Source organism: Podarcis raffonei, chromosome 10 (genome assembly GCF_027172205.1).
Source record: "Podarcis raffonei isolate rPodRaf1 chromosome 10, rPodRaf1.pri, whole genome shotgun sequence".
Classification (NCBI taxonomy): Eukaryota; Metazoa; Chordata; class Lepidosauria; order Squamata; family Lacertidae; genus Podarcis; species Podarcis raffonei.
The window spans coordinates 6,015,644-6,033,100 of NC_070611.1; the positions used below are offsets into that span (position 1 = coordinate 6,015,644).

General features: G+C 42.1%; 1 protein-coding gene across 26 annotated transcripts in view; it reads left to right on the plus strand.

Moving 5' to 3' along the window:
- Window positions 1-17,457, plus strand: part of MAGI2 (membrane associated guanylate kinase, WW and PDZ domain containing 2) — a 616,514-nt gene that overhangs the window by 453,427 nt on the left and 145,630 nt on the right. For 15 of the 26 annotated variants that reach the window (XM_053406400.1, XM_053406403.1, XM_053406409.1 and 12 more), the window contains 3 exons: window positions 5,748-5,881; window positions 7,452-7,580; window positions 8,350-8,532. In XM_053406400.1, coding sequence (XP_053262375.1) covers window positions 5,748-5,881; window positions 7,452-7,580; window positions 8,350-8,532 — 446 coding nt within the window. The remainder of the gene's footprint in view (window positions 1-5,747; window positions 5,882-7,451; window positions 7,581-8,349; window positions 8,533-17,457) is intronic. The other 11 variants (XM_053406411.1, XM_053406414.1, XM_053406415.1 and 8 more) reach the window with 3 other exon arrangements.

Below are 17,457 nucleotides of genomic sequence, written 5' to 3' on the forward strand. Positions count from 1 at the left end.
GGAAACACAGTTTACCTTCCCACTGGAACGGTACCTCTTTATCTACTTGCACTTCATGTTTTCAAACTGCTAGGTTGGCAGGAGCAGGGACCGAAAAACGGGAGCTCACCCCGTCGCGGGGATTCGAACTGCCGACCTTCTGATCGGCAAGCCCTAGGCTCTGTGGCTTAACCCACAGCGCCACCTGCGTCCCACAGGTTTGGGAGTACCCTCAATAAATTGAGTCAAACTGTTCTCCTTGAGTTGTCAGATTTTAAGAGCATAGCTTTACAGCATGTTAAAGATTGCGACCAGGAGTCCATGTATGTTTACTCAAGAAGTAAGTGCCCCTATGCCACTGGGACTTACTCTCCAGCAGTGGTGCCTGCATACAATTAAACTGCCTGCGGTTTCTAGGCAGCTAGAAATTGATTGACTAACAGGGATGTGGCCTACGGTGCACACCATAATTTCTGGAGCATTTTTGTGACAGCTGTTCATTGCAGGGAGGGCAGTTGATAAGCTGAAGGGCAACCCTATAAGTGGATTAATGTACACCTCTTACCTGGCCTGTCTGTATCAAAGGGCTTCCAAGCACGTCCCTCTTCACCGGGATCAAGGCTTAAGCCCAACATTCAGGGCTGCAGCTGCTCCCTGGCCCAAGACAGATTTCAGGGCAAAATATCTCCTTTCTAAAACACTTTATTCAATCCTGCTCTGTGTGGCGACATTTGGAGCCTATGCACATCATGTTTCTGTTGGATTGATGACCGCATTACGTGCGATTCCTGTAGGTCAGCTACCCACCTGGCTGAGCCACATAATATTCTGGTTGGTTAGCTAGTACATTACCGCATCATATTGGCCTTGAGCAAAACGCAATTTCTCTGCCTCAGTTCACCATTAAAAACAAACAAACAAACCAATGTGAGTTATAGTGTGCTGTGAGGGCAAACACGATGAAGGCTATATAACAGGGATGAGGCATCTGTGGTCTTCCAGATTTTGTTGGACTCCAACTCCCATCAGCCCCAACCAGTGTGGCCAGTGGTCACGGGTGGTGGCAACTGCAATCCGGCCACATCAGGAATGCCGTGGGCTAGATACCCGTTGCAGATCAGAAGCACTATGCAAAACTATCATAAGTGCCTGAAAAATACAAAGTAAGAACTACTGAAAGGTTGCTTTATGGATCATTTTGCAATCAGCACTAGCCTAAATGTATCTTCAAGCTCTTCATATTTGCCTATGGATAAAAGAAAAGTTATACAGTATATGGACTTTAAATTGCATGAAATGAATCTACTTAGTCAAGTTCCAGGAAGCAATTCTCAAAGGCAGTAGAATCCATCCATAGGGTAGCAAATTACAATGGAGACTGCCTAATAGATCCTCTGCCTTCATTTCTTTTAAAGTTATTCCTTGAATGAAGTGGGAGTCTTATGAGACAAATCATTACCTACTTTCCCCATGATTTCCCTTTTTCCCTTTCATTCTTTCTTTGGTCAGCATATCAGGCTTCTAAAGAGCAGTTTTGTTTCTATTAGCAGCTTCCAATTTTGCTGTCAAATTTTATTTTGTCATAAGTCCTTACGGGCTACTTAATTGTTTCTGACACTGTTTCTAGCTACATGCAAAAAGCTTCTATGCTCCTTTTAAAAGCAGGAGGAGGAAAAGTCACTACAGGAGACAAGGCTTTAGAGTGGGAAAATGGAAGGGAGAAAGAAGGTGCTTAAATCACCCACCCACACTTGAGCCTCCTGCTGGCTGTTTCTCCACTTCAGATAATTTAAGCAAACATACTTTTGGAACAGGGACGCGGGTGGCACTGTGGGTTAAACCACAGAGCCTAGGACTTGCTGATCAGAAGGTCGGTGGTTCAAATCCCCGCGACGGGGTGAGCTCCTGTTGCTCGGTCCCTGCTCCTGCCAACCTAGCAGTTTGAAAGCACGAAGTGCAAGTAGATAAATAGGTACCACTCTGGCGGGAAGGTAAAAGGCGTTTCCGTGCGCTGCTCTGGTTCACCAGAAGTGGCTCAGTCATGCTGGCCACATGACCTGGAAGCTGTATGCCGGCTCCCTCGGCCAATAAAGCGAGATGAGCGCCACAACCCCAGAGTTGGCCGCGACTGGACCTAATGGTCAGGGGTCCCTTTACCTTTACCTTACTTTTGGAACCTAGGAAGTTACCTTATTAGACCACTGGCCCATCTAGTTCAGTATCGTCTACAATGGACTTCTCCAACGTGGTGCCTTTGGCCATGCTGGCTGGGGCTGAAGAGAATTGCGGCCTGGGAAGACTGGGCTACATGGACTGGCAGCAGCTCTCTACAGTTTCAGGAGCCACTTCCAGCCAGATATTGTCCCTGGGACTTTTTGCATGGAAACGAGGTGCTCTACTACTGAGCTCCAACTTTGTGGGAGCAGCACACAACCGGCCCTCTGATGCTTTGTTACTTTATCAACTTAAAATATTTTAAGGCTGCTTTCTCCCCAACACATACTCTACTCTTTAAAAAAAAAAGTTTTAAATAAGTGCCCCTACATATTGCAGCATCTACCTACCTACCTACCTACCTACCTACCTATCATCTATAAAAGGTGTTCTGGTCAAGACCTGCAATATGATGAAGCCCTGGTGGTGTTAAAAGTGCAGCACTATCATGTTCATAAAGACTTTTATCGTCAGCATAAAGATCTGTGTTTTAATCTGCTGTCTAAGCTCAATAGGCCTGAAGTGAAAATTGCTTCCCATTTTTCATTATAAAAAGTGACAGTGTAACACTTTCCTTTATTACTGGTGTTTAACAGATGACTTGGTTTTTAAGGAGACAATATCCCATTATAATATAGTGTCTTAATTATGTCATAAAAATGGATAAATCATAAAAAGTTAAATTGCGTAGCAAATTTGGTCTTTTGGAGTGGGGGGCGGGGAATGCTCTCCTCAGCTTTTGAAGACACCTTCTTTCTTTCCATGGGTCAGTTCACACAACTCTCAGCCAGGGGACCAGCGTAAGTTTGCAGTCTTGGTAGCAGCTCTTTCTTCAGCGTATTGTGTGGAGTCTAATCAGGGAGGGCGCTTCCCATTTCAGTCCTTGAGGTGAGAAATGGGAAGAGTCGCTTTACCTGGCTGCTGCTCCTGCCACCACCTACCTGCTCCTGCCGTCGCCACTGCTTCTCTGCTGCCACTCTGTGCCCTTCGCGGCACCAATTTCAGGCAAGATGGCACTGATTTTGGATGAGACCTTGTCCCAAGTTGCGTGGGGCGATTTCAAGTGAGATCTCATTCCAAATGGACACAGTCTTGCCCAAATCACTGCCGGTGGTGGCGGCGCTTTTCCACTGCTAGTGGTGGCAGCGGGCCTGGCAGGGCACACCCACGGGCATGCTGCCTGGGAGGCTTCTGCTGTCTCAGGCAGTGGCCTCAGCCTGCCTAATGGCTGGGTAAGCTCTGGTTCGAAAGATGCTGAATGGAGATACTATGAATTGAACTTAGGACCTTTTGCACGCAAGACTCTGTGCTCTGCCACGGAGCGAAATATCCCTGGGGTATTTCTTTCTACATGTATCATTCTGTGATTAGTTCATAAAGAATAGTCACAATGTTAATGGTATCCTTAAAAATATCACCTTTTAAAAGTTGTAATTGGCCAATCTAGTGATGCAGAATCTGTACTTGATGCAAATGTTTACACTTTCCTTTTGAGGGGGTGGCTTTTCTCACGGTGGTGAATGCTATTCTTTTCATCAATTAATCTTCTCATGTGGTTGCAAGACTCATAAACAAGGCAGAATATATCCACAACTAAATTACTCCTCTCTGTTTGAATAGCTGTCAGAGGACAGGCCTCTCTTTGTAGAAATGTTCTATTTAAATGACTGCCCTGTCCTTATAGAAAATGAATCCTTGGAAGGGAGAAGAGGGCCTTTAAATCGCCCATCAGCACCTAACAGGAGACTGAGCAAGCACATAGGTCACCCAGTTACAGTCTTCTCCACTATGATGAGATGCATTGTATTTCTGTTTCTAAATTTGCATCTTTACATATAGATATGCATATGAAAATCTATGCAAATATTGTCTTCTTTTATTTTGGTAGTGCATTTCCCCTGGTTTTGGTGATGCAGAAGTAGCCCCTCTTAAATTCCACTCTGCACTCCTTTCTCATCAAGTTGGAATTTGTTAGTCCCCTTTAGCTGAGAAACACTTTCAGCCAAGTAAATATATATGTTGTAAATCCCATTGATTTCATCGGCACCTACCTACTTACCCAGACTGCACTTTTAAAGCTTGAACTGACACGTTTGTTAGACTGCCTTCTAGCTTCCTCTCTGTATACACCTCAGACCATAATTCCTACCTCATTGGAAAAGAGTATTTATTTAAAGATGTGATAAAAAAGAGCATTAATTATGTTCTGTGCATTGGTGGTGGTCAGATACAAATCTGCTAGCAAATGTTTCAAAGTAGAAAACATTTCAAAGTTTGTTTTTTCTTTAAAAAGTGCATTGTCAACCATTTTTGGGGTTCTGAGTAAGAGTTTCCATTCAAAGAAGCTGTTAATTATACTATCCTTTTTTCTGGTATTGGTATGTGATCTCATTCACCTGTACTGATGAACACCTGTGGGTTGGTTCACATGACAGAAAGACAGTCCTTGAGGTATTGGGGTCCTGAACCTTACAAGGCTTTACAGGCCAAAACCAGCATTTTTAATTGAGCCGGGAAGCTAGCATCAGTGTTATATCTTCAGACTGCCCTATCCCAATCAACAACTAGGAGGCCGGATTCTGCACCAGCTGCATTTTCCAATTTGACTCCAGAGGTTACCAGAGCACAGAAGACAGACGTTAGAGTGTCCCTGTCTAGATAGGAGCACAATTGAGCCTAAAGCTGAAGCTGATGGAAGGCACTCTGTGCCACCAAGACCACTTCAGCCTCAAGCGACCGTTCTTAATGTTCTTGCATTGACACATATCATTAGACTGTGTATATTAAAAAATTAGTAGCATTGACTTTGCATGGTTTGCTTATTTGTTTGTATAGTGCTCCTCCAAGGAGTCCAGAGAGACATTCATGTCTCACAGTGGCATATGATAAGCTGGAAGGTCACCATGGTCCTTCATAGACCTTCACAGCATATGAACCTGGATTTCCCACATCCAAGCCCAGCACTCTGCTACACCACATTCAGTTTCAATAATCATATTTCCAATAACAGTATGTATTCAAACAAATCATCTCCAGAATTCTCCTTAGGCTCATAGGAAGCTGAGTTACACGACTTTATACCCAGTCAGTCCATTAGCATTCGTCTACACTGCAGACAAGGTTTCATGCAGAGCCTTTCTTAGTTCTACTTGGAAGTGCCAGCCAGGAGCTGAACATGGGATATTCTGCATTCAAAGCGTGTGCTCTATGGTCCATCTCAAAATTACATTTCTAGGGTTGCCATACAGTCGGAAGCAGTATCCGGGTGGGAATCAGTAAAAATGTATGGGTAAATCCAGATGTATGGACAAGAAAAGCTCAAGAAATTTGGGTAAACAAAAACAAAAAAAAAAGCTCAGCCAACAACTTTGCCCCCCTCCCAAAGCAACCCTAACAGTTTCCTGCTAAAGGACCTAAATGTATCCTGACAAATTGTTCGCTAAGGTGATGCCTCAGGTTTGCTTGCTTGAGAGAGTGCAGCCCAATGATCACTGTTCAAAACGCAGATTTGGAAAAGGATTAACTGGGATTGACAGTTTTCCCTTTTTCCCCAGCCACATAAATAGAAGAACACAATTTGAAAATCCTGTTTTGGAAGCAAAGAGGAAGCTCCAGCAGCGTGCCATGACCAACGCAGAACTTGGAACCAAGCCTATGCCGGCCCAAGGTTTCCGAGGTACAGTATCATGTCAGTGCACCATATTTAAAACCAAATTAATTCCATTAAATTTTCCAATTCTTATGGCAAATGATCGATATATAACTATAGAAATAAAATTTAACCTCTATTTTTCCACAATTGAGAAGAAAATATGAAAAGAAATGTTACCCTTGAGTTCAGCTCGTGTTCTTAAACTTTCTGTGATGACAAATCCAGCAAAAACATGTTGTAACTGAATCTTCTCCCACAGGGAGTCTTACATTTTGTCATAGTAAACTTTACGGGGCAGGGGGATGATCCTGTATGGGCCAGCCTATATAAGACAGAATAAAAGTTAAATTTCTTAGCTGGTGGGATTCGTTCTTGTGCATGGAAACAGAAAGATCAAATAAAAATAAGTGTATTGGGGTTGCACATTTGAGACCGTAGGAAGCTTTTAAAGTCCAAGAAGCAAGAACCCAAAGAAAAATACAAAGCCCTGAACAATGTGGGTCCAGAATGACACCTGAGCCCTTATATTCCAGTGATCTCAATCACTGAGATCCTCCAGAGAGCTGCTGTTTGTTATCTCCCATGCTTCAGACACCAGTTGGCTTCAACTAGAAGTCAGGCCTTTAGAATTGCTGGTCCCATGCAATGAAATACTCTTCTAGTGGAGATTCAGTAGCCATTCTCTTTTTTATGCCAACAGGCCTGTTAAGTTCCTCTTTTTTCCAAGATGAGTCAGTCATTTTATGATTATTTTGTATTGCTTTTATGTACCGTACATTTTATTGTATTTGTATATATTATTGTTCACTGCCTTGGTATTTTTTGTGAGTGGGTGATATATAAGATGGTTATAAATACAAATAAACTTTCCATAGAAAGAAAGAGGTGGTTTGTGGGTCCTTTGCCCTGTCACCTCAACAAGTAAGTATGCTCAGAGCTGCTCACAGTGTGTAGGGGCTCATAGTGTCTCTCCTGGTCCAGCTGTAGAACCAAATGGACAGGACATTAAATATGTGAATGCAGTGAACATACCTGTTCTCCCCCCTCTTTAACAAGTTTAGCTACAGCACCTGGGGAAGGTGCTGTACACTATGATCCTGCCAATCCTCTTCCCCACTAAAACCACTTGATATTAACCCTAGGAAACTTTCCTTCTGAGGATAATAGCACAAGAAAGGAGACTTTCATCAGGATCATAGAGTGGGTGGAAAGGGCAGCCCAAACTCTATATGCCATGTTCCTCACCCTGCTCATCGCTCCCCACTCCACAGCTACTATTGTTAAAGGGGGGGGGGACCAAACACATTAACTGCATTCAAGCATTTAATGTCATATTTGTTTGGGCCCAGTGATGTACGGTCAACCTGGACAGTGTTCTGTTAGAGGAACTTTACCTCCCATTGAAGCTGGCGGCACCTTCTTAGGGACCTGTTCCTCACATTTGGAGAACGATGGCTTTAGAGCCCTGCTTGTTGGGAAGTTATGAGATTAAATATCTTGGTGATGCGGAAACATGTTGGTTAACAATCTATATATGGGTATAGAGATTATTATTTTTTACCTAAGCTTGTAGCCAAAGAATGAGGCTTCTTCTCCTTTATAACAGTAGAAAGCTCCTCATCAACATTACCTAGGCCCAAACTTGTTCACCCGTGCCCAGCGCCTCAGAGGTCTCGCAGTGTGAGTGACCTGTCTCTGTATCGGCGGGACATTGCTGGAGTGTACAGGCTTTATGGTATGTTCAAGTGCTGCTATTTACCCAGGCGGCACTTTTGTAAAACAAGTAGCGAGCTGCATTTTTTTTAAAGGGAAAAAACCCACCCTTTTCACCTTTCCCCATACCTTTTCTTACACAATAAAGCACAGAACAGAGGCACTGGATGTCAGGTGAGGCCATTTATTTTGCCTGCTGGTCTTTGTCACACTTTACACAGAATCACACTGAAAGTTTATGTCAAGGTCACAGAACCGTCTCACAAGTTGTAACTGTTCTCTATCCAATACTAAAACCCTGCTTGCTCACATAATGTGTATGCTTGTGTACACACACACACACACACACACAGTGTGCCTAAATAAGCAAATTCCACTGCTATTTGGAATTATTTTACAAAGCTACTTCAATAAATTTTAAAAAAAGATTGACTAACTTTTCTTTTACAACTTGCAACAAACAAAGAACTACAACCTTGTACTCACTCACTTGGGACTAAGTCTTATTGTGTTGAATAGGACTTAATTCCAATTAGTCGTGTGCATAGGGTTGCACTCTAAGACACTTTAGACAAGGAAACCCTGCCTTTGCTGGTTTTTACCTTCAGTAGAAGATAACTCAGTAATGCTTTTGTTTCACTGGGAATGCTTGCACTTTTATTTTGCTTTTATTTTTCAAAACTGCCACCCTGTTGCCTGCTGTTGCTTCTGCTGCACTCTGGGGACCCAGTCGTTTTGTTTACAGCACGGCCAAAACATTGTCTGTTTTCTCTTTATGTTGACCGATGTAGAAAAACCGCTCTTCACCCGTGATGCCTCACAGCTGAAAGGGACTTTCCTCAGCACGACTCTTAAAAAAAGCAATATGGGCTTTGGATTTACCATCATTGGTGGGGATGAGCCCGATGAGTTTCTCCAGGTGAAGAGTGTCATTCCTGATGGGCCTGCAGCACAGGATGCCAAAATGGAAACAGGTAAGTCGGAGGCTTTCCTTAAATTAGAGGAGGATGGCTTAAACTTAGCACCCATTGTTATTTCCCAATTGCTATCGGTGGCCTGTGTGTACACTAGACCTTTACACACACAGAGCAACCAGTCAGATTGTTCTTTCTCTGTTCAGACATTCCTACAGAGTGATTGCCCCTCCTCTGTTTATTTGGTCTGTAGGACTGGCTAACTTCAAATTCAGACAGGGGAGCTAGAACTATGTTTTGATCAAGCAAGAGGTTGAAAATGGGTCAATTCATTCTTGCTTTCTTGGAGAATAAGACTATTTGGGAGGTAGCAACTTTATTTAACAGATGTGTGTTTATTTTACACTTTCAGTAATAATATCTAGAGGTCATAGTCCAGCAAGTCACAAGAGTGCCAGATTTCAAATGGCACTTGGACGTATTTCCACTTCTATATTCAGTCATGCAAAGTGTGTGCATTTATGCTTTGCTAGGTTACAGCTTAATGCTTTGTAGAGTTCCAAGTCTGTTCTTAGCCATCCTGTTTGATATGTGAAGGGAAGAGGCGTTTCAGATCGAAGGTACGACTGTACTTGAAATTGAGTCTTGAAGATAACATGGAAAGAGGTCACTCTGCCTGTGGACCAATTGCGTTTGTTCCACTTCTACTTCCTTCTGAGTTCACGATCACCAGATATTTTCCCTGAATCTAGTTTTCCACACCAGCTTTGCTGTTGCATTACTAAGAGCGCTCCAGATTGTTGGCTTTACATATTCCCTAGCCTTCGTGATTTATGGGGAACTCTTATCTGATGGTGTCTCGCAGATCTGCATCTTTGTTTGTGTTGTATACTGGATATCGTTATCTTGTTGTTTCGGTACTTTGAATTCTGAACATGGAACAGAAGTAAACTGGATATAAAAGCAGACAAGTTTCAAACTGCTCAGCAGGGTTGATATCATAAGGCTTGTATCTACAAGCAGAGATTTATGTTATACATAGACTTTTTACTCACATAAGCAAACTGTTACAGCAGGATTGGGCAAGATTTGAAAAAGAGGGCGCTGCTTGAAAGTGAGAAAAAATACGAGCATATATAGGCACTGTGTTGCAATGGAATTAATGCAAAATGGGTCTATGTCCTTTCCTAGAGCAAATAGTGAAATGCAGTTGTATGTTGCCTAAAATATATTTGGAGATTTGATTGTGTTTAAGACTCTACCAAGCACACCCATAACTTCAGAAACATTCGATATTATGAGACTAACATAACAGAGTCTTGTTGTTTCTGATTTTTCATGGCACCCTTTGTCATATCTGTTGCACATGAACATGCTGTGTAAAGGTAGCTCTTGTGTAAACCACCTTAAGTCCTTCCTTTCTTTTTTTCACTGTTGTATTTGTAGAGAGCTTCCTGTGACAACCATTTACAACCATTATGATCTTACAATGGACAATCGTAACATCAGATTTTTTGAGAAATTCAGATTCTTACATTCCTCAAATGAAGTTACTCACTAAACCCTGGTCTCAGCTCATATTAAGATGACCTTGCAGGAACACAGGGACTTCATAGCCCTGGTGTTCATCTTTTTAAAAATTAATATTTCTGTTTTACTTCACAGTAATTCTATCACTTTCATTCAATCTGAGCTTTCTCCAGTGCCAAGATAATACCTGTATATTCCCATTTATGTTAAACAAAATCTCTGGATAAGGTATTTTCTTGTATTTCAGAGTTATTGAATTCAAATCCTCTTGAGGCTTCAGTTTTATTGCATTTTCTTCCGAGCTCCCCCCCTCCCCCCGCCTTCCTTTCTGAGCTAGGCAGATCTCTATATTTTCTGCATGCTGTTGAAAACCTTAGATAAGCCACAGTTTCAAATAAGATTTCAAATATTGCAGAGCTCAGGACTTTCTTGGTTTGTGATGAAAAATAATGGGATATGAATAAAGAGCAAAATATCATAAAATGGGCATTGGTTTGGGGCCTATCTAGAAGAGTTTAAATTTGCAGGAAGAAAGCTAATCTTCAAATAAAAGCTTCAGTGTTCCATCAATATGTGTGCTTCTGGAGGCAAGTATTACTTACAGCCACTAAAATAACATTGCCTGTTTGTTTCCATTGTTCCATTGCCGTTTTCCCTTATCTTTTCCCCTTATCTTCACCTTTTCTCCATGAAAAGTTTCCTTCATTTGTTCACGTCTCTACATTATTCCATTGCTATGCTATTCAGTTGTTCTTGGATATAGACTTCTATTTTCTATCTTTCTGTCTGATACACTTTGCTTCTGTTCTTATTCTAATTGCTGCTTTCACCCCAGTTATTTATTTATTTATTTAAAAAAGATATTTATTAAAGTTTTTAAGAAACAAAACAAAAAAGTCGTAACAGAAAGAAAAACATACAGAAAAGAATTACAAAAAATACAACAATAAATGACTCAAACACATAACAACACAAAAAGAAAAGTAATTAAAAACCAAATCAATTTTTCACATTTTTCAGAATTCTCATTAGCTTGTTTCTTTGACCTCCTCACACCTCCCTTATTTGTATTCCCAATCACATCATTAGTTCAGCAAATCCTTACCCCCCTTTTTTTATAACATTTAACTCATTTTTTCAACAAATTTACATCTTTATACCTTAACCAATTATCAAACCATTTTTACATACTCTTACTGATCTTATTACTAAGTCCACCCCAGTTATTTATTGAGCCTGTGGGCACTCTGATCTTTATTACAACTCAATTCTAGAACAGTTCTGTGCACACATCAGTTTCTGAGACCAGGCTCAAAGGCCTTGAGCAGATGCAAGGAGGCAAGTGGAAGTCTTGGGAACTTGCAATGGCTACTGCCTAGTCGAGGCCAGAGTGTCACATAAACATTTCCCTAGTGGACCAGTTAAGGTGGCAGGAGGACTAGGAGATTTGACTTGCCAACAAAGACATTTCTGTTTATTAAAAAACAACAACACACCAGCCAGAACATAACTCACTTTTGTCTGTCTCTCTGTGTGTTTTAGACTCTCTTTTCTGCCAAACTAACCCCAGCACCAAACATAGATCAGGCAAGTATCACAAAATGTCTTTGGCCTTCACTGTGATCAGTCGGCTGTGCTACTGCACCAGCTACATTTGGCATGCCCTCCTTTGTGGCCAGGAGTGCCTTTTCCTAGCTTTACCTGGTTTGCCAGCTACAGCTGTTGTGTGTTGAGGTCCTCAAGCCAGCCCCTAAATAAATCGCAATTCACACAGAATTTTTGTTTAAGGTTTTTGGCATAATTTTGGCCACAACTTTATTAAAATATATAATGTGAGTGGTTGCTTAGGCATTGGTTACGACTATCTGTTCCCGCCCCGGGAAAGAACTGATTTCCGGACACCAACGGAAGCCAGTAAGAGAAAACAATATTGGGGAGAAATGGAGCTGAGCCACAGGCCCTCACCTCTCCCCGCATGCTCCCCGGGGCTTGCCGGCCCTAGCCCCATTCCAGGGATTCGGACGAAAAGATGGCAAGCCCCTGGACTCCTTTAACGGAATTCCTTTGCAGCAGCAGCATCAGAGGGGCAGGCCAACCCTTACCTCTCCATCCAACCAAATTTTAACCAATGCCTAACCGCAACCTTTCAAGTTGTGACGATTTGCTACGCAGTAGGCAAAAACCAAATGGCACCAGCCAATCTGCCAAATGGACAAAATTCCTACCAGGCCCCTGCCCCAAAAGCAGACGACCCCATGACAGGCATAGCAAGGTCAAACGCAACAGCCCTAAATTGGGGAGGTGGGTGGGCGATCTGATGCACGCAGCAAAAGAGAACGCACCACGCTGCGTGCAAAGAATATATAACCTTCGGGCCAACCCACAAATGGTAACATCAAAATCTCTCCAACAACCCAAAATAGCCCAATCACAGTCATGGCCATCCAAACGGTCCTGCCCAGCAACCAAAAGGGAGTGTCCTGCTAGACTCCACCGTGACACGTGCTCTCCTTGAAGGAGAACACGCTTTCCTAGACAAGAGTAGCCTGGCCATGGTAGTCAATGCATTGGTAGCCTTGAGGCTGGATTATTGCAGTGCATTCTATGTTGCTGCTCTGAGAGTTCCAGCTGGTGCAGAATGCAGAGGCTAGTCTGCTGATGAGGGAACATGGCCACCAGCATCCGTTCTGTCTGCCCATTTGCTACCAAGCCAGGTTTGAAATTCTTGTATTAATTGAGAAAGCTCCAGACAACTTAGATCCATTGCACCTTAGATACTTACATGAAACCTTAAATCCCAGTTTGACCACTGACATAATGTCACGGTGTTCCATTGCACCAGAAGCAGTTTAGTCATGCTGACCCCATGACCCAGAAAGCTGTCTGTGGACAAACGCTGGCTCCCTCGGACTGAACGCCACAATCCCATAGTCGCCTTTGGCTAGACTTAACCATACAGGGGACCTTTACCTTACCTTACTTTACCTTTCCCATGTTTAGGAGCATCTTTTGGTCAATCTTTTGGTGAGGCTTGTTTGAGAGTGACATGAAACAGAGTCTTTAATGCAGGGGCAGGCAACCTAAGGCCGAGGGGCCGGATGCGGCCCAATCGTCTTCTCAATCCGGCCCGCAGACGGTCCGGGAATCAGAAGGTTTTTACATAAGTAGAATGTGTCCTTTTATTTAAAATGCATCTCTGGGTTATTTGTGGGGCCTGCCTGGTGATATAATATACATAAATACCGCAATATAAAGGAATATATCACTGCCCTAGATTACAGGACCTAGACTATTGTTGCAAATCGCTTAATGTGTTTCTGCACATAAAAAGTGATGCCTTCTTGTTATGTCATTGTATTTTGTGTGATAAACAAAATAAGAATGTTATTAATAGTTGATTCATTGTGCTGGAATAATATTTGCAGAGTTGGTAGAACTGAACAATTTTTTTAAAAAAAATCATCTTACATAACGAACCCTCTTATACTTTGTTTAAAACTCTGAGAATGGCCCTAAACATTTTTTTTGATAGTTGCACTTTCTTTCTGATAAATCATGCAACACACAAAGTAGTCAATTGGTGTTAAGATCTAATAATATACATTATTCACCTTTTGGCCTGTACTGGCTGGGGATACATATTTCTTGTAATAATTTCCTCTGTGTGTTAACATTCTGGAGAAGCAGTGTGTGTTCTTACTTGATTATGTGTGTTAAAAAAAGCATGGTTGGTGATGATTCAGATCAGATATGGTCCACAGAGTGTTTTGATCTTTCTTGCAATACTGGGGGAAAACAGACGTTTATCCTCATTCTTTTGATCAGAGCTTGTTCTAAGGAAGGAATGGCTTGCTTATTTTTGTGACTTATATACCATTTAAATAACCAAATCCATAAAATTACAGTAATAAGATGACAAGCCAAAGGTAAATGCATAATATAAAAATGCAGTTTTTAAAAATCCAGTAAATGTTAAGCAAAGCATCAACACAGAAAAACCAATCAGTGTGATCAGGTAATCAAGAGGCGGGGAAAATCTGATGAAACAAGTATGTTTTCAGAAGTTTAAAACCTGCCACAGTGGCTGCCTCCCAAATTTCATGAGGAAGGGTGTTCCAGAGCGTCCCTACTGAGAAGGCCCACTTTTAGGATATCATGAGATGACAAGGGGCCAGCGGAGCCTCCTCTGAAGTTTGTAGGGATCTACAAAAATTTGCACTAAAGTGCTGATGAATTTTCACAAGAACTTAAAATAAAATAATCCTCAAACTGTTATGGAAATGTGGAAAACTGAAGTCAAGATTGGAAAAACAAGAAACTGAAATTGAAATATTTGTCTATCCCTAGTCAGAAATCCTTCCAACCAGAAAACCAGGCTGTTTTCACAGTTTCTGAAGTGATGGCAGAGAATGCGATTTCATCTTCATTTTTTAAATACAGTCATACCTCATGTTGCATTAGGTTCATGTTGCGTCTTTTCAGCTTGCGAATGCGGCAGCCCCGGAAGTGTATACTTACAGGTTTTGCCGCACGCGCAGAAGCGTTCTGCACGCTTCACATATGCGCAGAAGCGTTCTGCACGCTTCACATATGCTCAGAAGCGCCACTCTAGTTGCGGACTTTTCGGGGTGCGAACGGCACCCCGGAACGGATCGTGTCCGCAACTAGAGGTACCACGGTAAAGTGGCATTATTGTGGTGCCATCTACATGGGACCATCTTTCAGTGTGATAGGCCATCTCCCTTCTGTGATACCTTACAAAACGTAACATGATATGGAGCTTGTTCATTTATTTCTTATCTTCCTCATAGCACCAACCATGCAGCTGTCTATCCTTAACTGGGCCTGGCATGCTGCAGACGGGACATCTTATGGCCCTTCCAAGCTGTCATGATTTCAGCCCCCGCTGCAAGAAAGCCTGGAAGACCATAGCCCTGTGAGCTCTTATGAGGCAGTTGCCGGGGGGGGGTCTCTAATGAAAAGCATAGCTGACATCTCTTTGGTTTTCTATTTGCACAGGATGACAAAAATCTCCAAATTGGAAATGGTAGTTGTCACAATTTAATTTCCCAGTTGATTCACTAATGGCAAATTATGTGTATTGTTTCACTACATGAGGTATCAGGAGGGTGAAAGGATCTGGTGGTCTTGTATAACGAAATGACAAGCAAATGAGACTTCGTAATGATGTATAAAGATTAATAACCTAGAACTGTCTTTTGAAGATGTATCATTTCAGCATTCCATCTTTGGTTTCAACTTAATGGTACTGCATTTTTACATGTTGTTATTTTATGATATAACCCTCCACCCCATTGTACTTCTCCAGCATATACTTTTTATCAAGTAGGCAGACTTCTATCTTTAAACCAATTGCAAGTCTCTAAGTTGAAAGTATGTGGACCTCTAATAATAATAATGCACTTGTTGTTGGCAACCACCTTTCTCAAGATACAGCTGTGGTTGTGGAGACCAATACAAGAGAGGCGTGCTTTATTGCAGCTGGGGCAGTGGTGTGTGGTGATTTTTTTGATTTTTTGATTTTTTGGTAGGGCTACAGTTAGGGCAAGAGGCGCCAGTTAGTGAGGACGATTGGGGGGGGGTGCCACATGCGTGAGCATCGCACCTCCCTCCCTAAGCTGGGCAGAAGCTTCCAGGGCTTTGGGAAGAAGGCACCAGGGGAACATTCAGGGGACTAGACTAGTTCCCTAGTCCAATGACCGCACACCACTGAGATGAAGGCACCCAGTTTTGCTGTTACAGAGGCACCATGGCGTTTTTCCTCTCTGTGCTCCTCCCAGTGTTCATATGCAAGAATGTAAGATAACTACAGTGTAGTGAAACTTTTTTTTCATTCTCTTGAAAAGTGTTACCTGTACTTATGAGGACTTGGTGCACTTAGCCTATTTGGCTATCATTTCAAACTCACGTTTTCGTTTCCCCACACAGTCTGTAACTTCATTCATGCCAAGCCAAGTCATGGTTTGGTGTCACAGAAACAAGCCCTGGGCAAAGTTTAGTGGTTTCTGTGGCCAGCGATGGATCAGAGCCCAGCCACTTCAGTGGGGTGTGATTATGGTGCCTGAATTATATATAGCTCTGCATAAATAAGTTTTCTTCTTTTGAGATTTGCAGCTAATTTGTACTACCAAGCACATTTCCTAGGTTAGTAGTATGGAAATTTCATGACTGTCTCAAACTGTGAGGTTATAGATCTTGGTTTTTGTTGGTATGAACTGTAACATGGGCATGTCATATGTCACTTTAAGATCACCCAGTCTCTTCCATCCTTCATCACATATGAGTGAAGGAATTGTGTTAGTACCACCAAGTTCCCAATGCATATGCTGAGAAAAGACTGCTCTCTTACAGCTTGGCAACCCTGCCTCCCTGTCCTGTTGCCACCTTATTTGTTTCATCCTCTAGTCTAGATTCTGGGCCACATGGCACTCATTCTATTGCCACCTTTCAATCAAAGCCCACTTGGGTCAAGCCCTTAAAGTTGGACAGTTGCTCTGAGTCTGTTCTTCTCCTTTCGTTTGATCATCAACACTGCTACATTACACATGAGGTGACCTGAAGCCTGTTTGTAAGTAGCTGAAAAAGGATAGATAGACTTGAAGTAAGATGTTCACTTCATTATTTTCTAGAAGCTACATTCTTCCTCTTCTGTCCCCGCCCCCCACTTTTCATTCATGTAACACATGATGTTAAGTGGGCTTTGGCTGAGAAAAGCAAGCTGTCATGGGGAGAGGCAAGCAAGCTGGGGGCTCTTTCTAGTTCCTCTCATATTGACCATCAGGATTCACTTCCACTTGGGGTTAAAAGGCTCATAAGGGAAGTGGGACATCAGTCCACCTGACAGTCTCTTGCATGGCTGGACTGCCCAGGCTGGCAGTTGTGGAAAGATGGGAGTAAAAGACCCTCTTCCATTACATGAACAGTCAACCCATCTATCACGTAGGTTCTCCTAAGAGTTTTTGGAAATTTCAGAGTGCTCTAATCTTTGAGATAACTTATATGCCCTGCAGACCTCTATAGATATTTGAGGTAATCGGTACAAAATGCTATAAATACGGTAAGCTAAACCTACTCAAATGCTAATATTCTTTGCATATGTGATATATTATCCTGCCATGATGTATTATACTGCCATATAAATAGCCCTTGAAATAAGCATTATGAGCAATTTACTAATTTATTTTGCTCTTGATTTCTCAGTAGATACAGAAATAATTTGTGGAGTAAATTAAATGGCAAGTGTGGATACCAGCATATTAGATTACATGTCTTTTCCAATTTATCAAGATAGCTAGATTCACATGGTAGAAAGGAATTTCTCCCATCATAATTTTCATCCTTAACTTTATTCTGCTCATGGTTTTATTAAGAAGAACTTCTCTTATAATACAGCTCTCAGAGTGTGAGTGTGTGTGTGCGTGCACGCGCGCGGTG